Source organism: Anopheles marshallii, chromosome 2 (genome assembly GCF_943734725.1).
Source record: "Anopheles marshallii chromosome 2, idAnoMarsDA_429_01, whole genome shotgun sequence".
Classification (NCBI taxonomy): Eukaryota; Metazoa; Arthropoda; class Insecta; order Diptera; family Culicidae; genus Anopheles; species Anopheles marshallii.
In genome coordinates, this window is record NC_071326.1 from 33130246 (window position 1) to 33139153 (window position 8908).

General features: G+C 48.9%; 1 protein-coding gene across 1 annotated transcript; it reads right to left on the reverse strand.

The window, feature by feature from the left end:
• Positions 1-2637: 2637 nt before the first annotated feature.
• LOC128709542 (probable maltase) lies at positions 2638-4495 on the reverse strand. Its single transcript, XM_053804549.1, has 2 exons — positions 4318-4495; positions 2638-4241 (listed from the first exon to the last, which is right to left on the reverse strand). Exons 1-2 carry the CDS (start codon positions 4493-4495, stop codon positions 2638-2640), a joined length of 1782 nt encoding a protein of 593 aa, XP_053660524.1.
• Positions 4496-8908: the final 4413 nt, after the last annotated feature.

Below are 8908 nucleotides of genomic sequence, written 5' to 3' on the forward strand. Positions count from 1 at the left end.
CGTAAGGGCACATTTTAGGGAAAACTACACGACGGTAGAGGTACATCGCTGAAACGGAGATACTGATGAGGAAAGAAACACGCTTTTTCACTGATCAAAAACTAGTAGCGAAATGCACATCAAGGTAGGCCACGGGAGCAACGTGGATTTGAATCGCTGCTGGGTGTACTGCTGGGCACATCACATATGGCTCATGGCTTACAAGAACACACCGTTTCACTGCACACTTCACCGGATTCTATCGACGCAACGCAACCATTTTCCTGTGTCGGAGGACTTCGGAGACGAAACCGTACATCGCGAACTACCGGACAGGGGAGTCACTCTGCTACGTGTGAGCAACTCGCAAGGCTCAATTCACTGTCCCCCATCGGTAAGCTTTTCGGTGGCAATGGCGTTAACGTCCTTCACGCTACGCGCCCCGAACATGGAAGCGCACGCTGCCATATAAATAACACCTGGCGAATTTTGGGGTTTCCTGTCGCTCAGTAACTTCTACGGCCATGTTTCAGTCCTTGCGTTTGTGTATGCCGAACGTTAGGACGTGGATAAAAGTGAGTGGCAACAAAGTTTTCTACCCTCGCGCGCGTACTGCCACGTGGCACCACGTGTTGGGAAACTTAAGCGCGGTGGATTTAACGGAAAAGCGGGACCACCGGTGTGATATTCCTTTACGCTGACCCTTGTTTCAACTTGTCGAAACACGCTTTCTCAAGATTTTGCTTCCCTTCGAAGGTGGACGCAGCGATGCGGCCGAACCCTCACCATCACCAAACCCGGGGACTTCTCGGGATGCGATCCCGTCCCTTACTTCGGTTCTTACTAGGGAAACGAACCAACCAGCAAAGGTACAGTGCAGTGGTTGGTGGTGGAAATTAATTAATTTATCACCCACGCCGCCCCCGTCCACGCTCACCTCACCCCTGTTGGTGGATCGTGCGGAGTGTCGGCAGGCCAAAAGAAAATCCAATCAAACGCGAAGGCTCGGAAAATCGAAAATCATTCAACGTGCGCCGAAAGTCAGTCGGTGTGGGTCGATGGGGCTTCGCTGGAAGCGTTGCGGCGATGCTTCCCTACAGATAGCCGACAACGGCCACCCTCGAACCCACGCCGATGTCCGTGGTGGAACTACTCGAGGCGATTAATGGAGACCGGACAATGGACAATCGGCCATTAGCAGCTGTGAATACGCACACGGGCACAGCATCCCTTTCCCTGAAGTTCTGTAGCGCCGTGCCACGTGATAGACAACCCACGCAGCATCGATCGGTGGGTGCGCCTGGCTGTTTGTGTGTGTGTGTGTGTGTGTGGGTAAAGTTTGGCAAGAAGAAGAAGGAGGAGAAGGAGCAGGAGGAGGAGGGAGCGGTCAGAGGTGGTTATCTCTCAACTGCTCTCCAGCCAGATATCACCGGTGTGAGCAATTTCACGCACGATCAATAAATCCAACTCAACTGTCACGTACGGGCGATACGTGCGTTTGCATTCACTTCCTTGTTTCAACAAATTCGGGCCCCCCACACCACCTCCGCCAAACGGGACACAAGTGTTAAAGCACACGCGGAATTGCAACTGCGCCGTACTGAAGCAGACACAACCAAGCAGGATCGAATCCCGCACAAACTCCACCATCAATCGGCTGCCTTCGGTACGTCGGCCATCACCATCAGTGGTCCGATTAACCGGTAGATTCCAGCTGCCACACAATCTCCGCGACAGCGACAACCCGCGTAACCTACCAACAAATAACTGTCACTACAAGCACTCGCTTCGAATCAATCGGTCTTCACTCGAGCATGGTTTGCTCGCTTGTTTCGGAACGCGTGTCACCCAGCGGCGCACATCGCGATTGGATTTGCCACCGACGCCGGAACTAACGGACGCGACCGCAGACAGGCGGATGCTTTGGGATGGTACCCCGCCACCGGACACGCTACACTGGCCACGCTACACACTGTCCGGTGCGCGACGTTTGATGGGTTTTTTCTTTCAAACTAAACCGACGATCCTTTCGGTATTGCGGACAAACTCTCACTGACAAACCCGAACGCCAACCGAGCGCAAACGAGCGGCTTACCCGACCCATTCGAACCGTGCCGACGCGTGGGGATGAAGCGCTACGAAATCGCCCCGTCGGAGGCTGAGCGGATGATGCACGTGAGCGCGGCCACAGCATCTCCGCTCATGTTTTTCTCACCAGCAGTGAGCAGCTTCATGTGGGGCGATTGTACAAGAGCTGCCGTACGCTTGCTCTCGGCCAGATTAGGGAAAATAAACAAAATTTGTTTACTCATGGAACGGTTTCGTGCGAAACGATTTTCCACGAGACGCGAGATGCTGCAACTGAACAGATGATGGTGAAAACAATCGCAAAGTGAGAATGATGGATCTCACCAGCTTGCCTTGTGAAACGATGCAGAAACTCACCCTTCCAGTGAGCTATCGGAGTGGAACTCACGCATTTAAACCACGCTGGTAACTCATTTTCTTTCGAGACATGTATCAGCTACACTGTGCTTGCAACAATGACGTTCCAACTGCCCTGAAACGTAATGAATCTTCACTCACAATGTTGCGCAATCGCTACTGTTCTATTCTACCCAAACACCCATCACCACACTATCGAATGCTGTCCACCGCTTAAGCCACCACATCATTCCGACCGGAAAGACGCTCCAGCACAATGCCCGAGTTAGCGGGCAGCTTAAAGAGCCGTATATTGATCCACGTTCCGGTCGTAAGATTCGTCTGCAGCGAGCTAGCGACCACCTTCAGCCAACGTTCGCCCGTGCCCGGAAATACCTTCGCCACCGGCAGTTCCACCGGTTCCGAGCCAAAGTTCAAAGCGACCACCGCATAGCCCACCCGCGGTACGGCCCGCTTGTACAGCACCAAGTTCGCCCCAACGACCTGCATGTTGAAGTCACCCTCCGCCAGCAGGCGCCGTTTCCGGTAGCCCGTCAGCTGTATGAACGTTTTCAGATGGCTGCGCGGTGCCGCCAGCTGGGCGGCCACATTCAGCGTCCTGTACCCATCCGCCACCGGTAGCCAGGTGCGCGTTGCGTTGGAGAAGCCCGCGTTGGTGCCATTGCTCCACTGGAACGGGGTGCGCACTGGGTCGCGCGAGTACAGCGCGTACGTTTCGGCGTCCGCATTACAGGCCGCCGGATCGATCGTATTCTCCCACGAGATCCACTGATCCACCATGGCGATCTCCTCACCGTAGTACGTCACCGCAATGCCCGGCAGCGTCTGGAGCGCGATGTTGTACAGGTCGGCACGCGGTACACCGAGCCGCGTCGCTATGCGGCTGTTGTCGTGATTACCCAACACCCAGTTCGCGATCGCTCCGCTGGGCATTGCCCGCGGCCAGCTCTGCACAGCATCGACAAAGTCGCGCCCCGTACTGTTCGCTGTCAGGAGCGTAATGAGCTGGAAGTTGAACGGTATCTGAGCCCCGGGTGCTGCCGGTGTGCCGTAGAACCGTGTAGTGTTCTGCAGCGCCGTATACGCCTCGGTCAGGATGATGCGGGTGAAGTTATCGCGGACCGTGTACTCATCCACCACCGCACGCCACTGGTGTACCATATCGTACGTTTCCGGTTGATCCTTAGTTTCCGTGTGCGTCAGATAGGCCGGATTGTTCGGATCGTCCGTTGTCTGCCCGGATAGCGGTTCGTCCCGGTACCGACCGTCCACTTCCTCACTCTCGTACAGATACGGTAGCGCATCGATCCGGAAACCCGCAATACCTTTGCTCAACCAAAACCGCATCACATTCTTCATCTCCTCCACCAGTGCCGGGTTGCGGTAGTTCAGGTCCGGTTGCTTCTTCTGGAACTGATGCAGATAGTACTGCTGGCGCTTCTCGCTCCACTGCCACGCACTGCCACGGAACACACTGATCCAGTTGGACGGTGGATGGCGCGTACCGTTCGCATCCAGCACGCCCGCATGCCAGATGTAGTAGTCCCTGTACGGTGCAACGCTCTCCTCCGACAGGCGGAAGAATTCGTGCTCGTCGCTCGAATGGTTCGGCACAAAGTCTAGGATCAGCTTCAGCCCAATCGACGCACATTTGGCGGCCAGCGCTTCAAAGTCCTCCATCGTGCCGTACTCCTTCTGGATGGTGTAAAAGTCGGAGATGTCGTACCCGAAATCGTTCATCGGGGACTTGAAGATGGGTGACAGCCAAACGCCATCGATGCCGATCGTCTTTAGATAGTCGATCGTTTGCGTTATGCCTGGTAGTGCAATAAAGCAATAGAATGATGCCGATGGGTGCGACATAAGACCAGTTAGCTCCTGCTCGAATCTTACCCTTAAGATCACCAATTCCATCACCGTCAGAGTCCTTGAACGATCGTGGATAGATCTGATAGAAGTTGCCACGCTCCCACCAGTCAAACTTTTGCGCCTTGGCCGCCGGCTTCGGAGTAACGCCTTGGGATGTGTGACCCAAAGCCACCAGCAGAGCTAGAATAACTATCGCCTGCATTTTGCGGAAAAATGCTGATACTTCGTCGCACCGAAAGCTCCGCTTATATGTGACCAGTGAGAAGCGAAATTTACAATTGTAATACAAGTTTTGTTATTGCTTACACAGCATCCACAAACAAAACGGTTTCACAAATGTGGTGAATCATTTATTAAAGAATACGACCATCATTTGGGGAGCTGTTTACCGGTGCACAATAACTACCAAACAGCGGCACAGCACACAACCGGGCATCTAATCCGCGTTACCATTACACAAACACAATCAATCTCATTTGCATGCATTAACGGAATTTCGAGACCGCAAATGCACCGCTCAGCGCGCCCAGCGCACGGAATGCGCTTCCACCGTTGTTTAGTTTTTGCCACAATCGACCAACCCACCCACCTGTTCAAATACATTGTGTTCCCCCCCAACCCCCGGTGCGGAGGGTTTGTGTTGATCGATTGTGTTTACCAGCGGCTTACGGACATCATCAATTCCTATCGAACGGTCGCGCGCCTCAACCGCATCGCTTTCACGATGGGGACGTGAGTAACACAAAAAAAACCTCCCTGTTGCGCGACATTAGCGCGGTTCGGTTGAGATTAATTGAACGATCTGTTTGCTTTATTGATACGCGACCAGGCCAACCGGTGCTGGCATTCGCAGCGCCAGTTGGTAGCAAAACAAAGTCAGCAGGCTAAATGCATGTTAATGTGCGTTTGTTGGTACAAATTGAGTTCGAATTAAATTCTGCTCGCCTGTGACTGTTCCCCGCCCGGCTATCGAAGGCCCGCACGCCCCAACTCGCTCTTAAGCCGCTTGACTTTTCACCGGAAGTTTGGTCACCGCGCGGTCGCGGGTCAGCGTGTTGCCGTCGCTGTGTAACACGAAAGCAAAGCATATATATATACATCGACAAAGGGTGATGTTTATGTTGCGCTTTTGCATTAGCTCGGCTACCATATTAGCGGAAGCTTTATCGTAATTCGACAAGGTCATCGGGTAAAATAACGTCCGCGTAATCTATCGAACGTTGCATCGAACGCACGGCTATCCAGACCAGACAGACGGATGCTGACGGAGCGGAAACGTTGGCGTGCTGATGTCACCAAAAAGGAAATGACCGACAGGAAGTGAAACCCAACACCCATCGCTAGTGTACCACCGTTGACTTTGTCCGGTGTGAATATTTATTTTGAGCTGCAAACCAAACGCACCGTACGCATCCACACTGCCGTCAGTTGCGTTGGGTTGTGGCACTGCGGCGTACAAATAATTGCCCAGTCAGTCAGCGAGATTGATTAATTAGGCCAGTATATAAATTATGATTGTTTCTGGCCAACGGGCAAAATGGAAAAAAAAGCGTTAGACAAAGTTTGAAATTTAGGTCATGCTGTATGCGGTCATGAAAACGAAGCGGGTGTGTGTATGTAAGCAACTACGCAATAGAAATATAAATTGCAGATAAACGATAATTTTTACTCAGTCAGTAACAGCCGAAAGAAACGGTTGCCATGGCTGTGAATACCATATGTGTGTAACATGATCTCCTCTTCAGTTATTATTGCCGTTGCGGTTCTTAATGAAAAGGGGGTGGGGTTCTCCTTTCAGTCTTCCTTCCGCTAAATATATTGTTTCTCTACCTTAATTATTGCGGTAACCGATACGTAAACTAAATGGACATATTTTGCACTTCGTCGCCTCGTCTAATAAATTAACTTTCCCACGCTTTAGTAGGAAGGTACAACCCCGCTCTTACTTTCCTCTTTAATTTTAGAACCAGAGTAACAAGAACGCATTAATACGTCAAAACAAAGGGTGACGAACGCTTGTTCCAACACTTTTGGGTTCATTCGCATTATTTAACTGAGATTCACTCGATATTGCAGCATAGGAAGTGTTTGATGAGTTTTAAAAATTCTTCAAATGGTGGGCCATAAGTTGCCGCTCTTTTTCAACGAAAGCGTTCATCAGCCATCGCGACGAGAAATCTTGAACATGGTGCAATAAGTCACAACCTTATTGATATCCAGTAGTTGCCCAAATTCACGCAAGAGCCGTGCGCCCTTTTAATTACAATTCAGTACCTCATGTAAGTTTTTTTTCTCTAGTGTGAAACGCCAGAGCTGCTACCACCTACTACAGCAGGTCGCTTCATACACTTAACACACCCACAAGGAAATACACAACATCCCAAAAAATATATTCTAAGGCAGGGGTCTCCAAACTTTTCAGTCCGCGGGCCGCATTGGTTGAAACTATGATAGCGTGAGGGCCACTTATACATTACAGGGTTTTACATTAGAAAGGATATGGCGAATCCAACTTACTGAATCGCACGAACAGACAATATCAGACACAAAAACTACAAACTTTAATTGATCGCTAAAATTGGATATGGAATCGCATACGCAATTTAGTTTAGCCAAATCGGTTAGCATGTTTACGTACAGGCGGATTCAAGTGTTGAAATACAAAATTAAGTTGCAAATTTATCACAAGTATTTAACATCATTAAACCTAAGTTTTAATGGATAATTTGAACAAGCTTTGTTTAAAATGTCGTACAATAATTTTGAATATTCTATCACAACTCTTAAATCCGGCAGATATGGAAACAGCCCGGCCGGATTTGACATTCACTAAATTGTGCCCGCGACTCCATATCCAGCTTTCGCGATTCAGTAAATTGTGTTGTGCTTCCCTATCAATCTCCCAGTTTATCTTATAAGCTTACGCGATTCATTAAGCTGCGCTCATCAGATTCTATCTATTGCAAAATCCTGTATCTTCCGGGTAATTTAGAGAGATGTTGCGCTCGGGGGATTTTTATTTCACAATTTCTATTATTAAACATTGCTAACTATTTCAGTAATTAAATTGAATAGTTAAGAAATATTACAACTTTCCCAAAATAGACATTTTCATTACAATGGTAATATTAGCAATAGCGTCGCGTGCCGCACTGGAGACTCTCGAGGGCCGCATGCGGCCCGCGGGCCGTAGTTTGGAGACCCCTGTTCTAAGGGAATGCCATCAACACCCAAGGCAATGAAGAACCAGATAAACCAAGACTTGTCAAACTTGTCGGCCCGCCTCAAGTCTATCAATTAAGCCCGCACAGAAATAGCGAGCACTATGTCTGTTGTTCAGAAATCAAATCACATGACCAGAAAAACGAAGCTAATAAAAAACTTAGTAGGCCGAGTAAGACCGACTCTGCTAAAACAGGTTATGCATCTTACCATGTGGACGGTTAGAAAATATATGACGGATTGAGTAGTCTACTGACGATGGCGAGTCTGCAGCATCTAATTCACCGCACGATAGTGATGCGTAGGGACAACCTGTAGAACTCGTTATTGTAGCAACGGACAACCGGTAGAACTCGCTATTGTAGCATTGAACAACCGGTAGCGCTCACTATTGTAGCGTATCAAAGAAATCAAAAATTCTTCTAATCAACTACATTTCAATTCGGCCATAACTCCCTTCTTTTGCAATAGACACTAAACACAACTTAAACGCCTATATCATTACGAGTGAGCGAGTCCTCTGCTTTTTCGTTTACCCCATTACTCGAAATATTCGGATTCCTAGCTAAAATGATGCTGCGACAGGTGTGGATCGAATTCTCACGATAAAATTATCTGCATAAGATGAATATTCATATCGCATACCAAACAGGAATACAAATTATCATTCTACTTTTCTATCGACAGATTAACTATTTGCAGCAACACTTAAATCACATGTTAAAGAGAACTAATTTTAATTAGAACAATCAAACACTTACTGGGAAAAGTATGCAACCCGTTGATGCATGCCACCATGCGTACCTATGAATAGGCATAGGAATTCCCATTTAGCCGCGCAAATGCCACCCAGTAAATGCATTATCTCGTATAGATCTGCTACACTTGCCACCCCACTCTGCCTGACATGCAATTAATCTGCAGGCCCGCATCAATTCCAACCATGTGATGCACGTTGCTACTATCTCACGCTAATGACGCGATGATTGATTCTCATTAGTACCGGGCGGTGATTAAGCTAATCACTTGTCCCAATCCTTATCGGGCACATCAGCCTATCCGAAGGAACCAGCCACCCGAAGATCAGAGGTGGCACATTCACATCATTGTTTTATGTTGCTGTTGCTTACTTTACCTTCGCGTGGCTAAACCATTCCAGAATGCGCCAAACATAGTAAACACACCCAACTAGCGTTGCATCAGGATGGTGGTATTTCTTTATTAAACTAGTTCAATCTTAAATTCATATTAAGCATTTTCATTTCAAATTCAGAGATGGGATAGATGGGAGGGGGAATAAAAACCAAATTCCTACTTCCGTGCATCGTAGCAAGCTAGCTTTCGTCGTTATCGAGCAGAATTTAACAGAGTGTAACAGATAAAGTGCCATCAC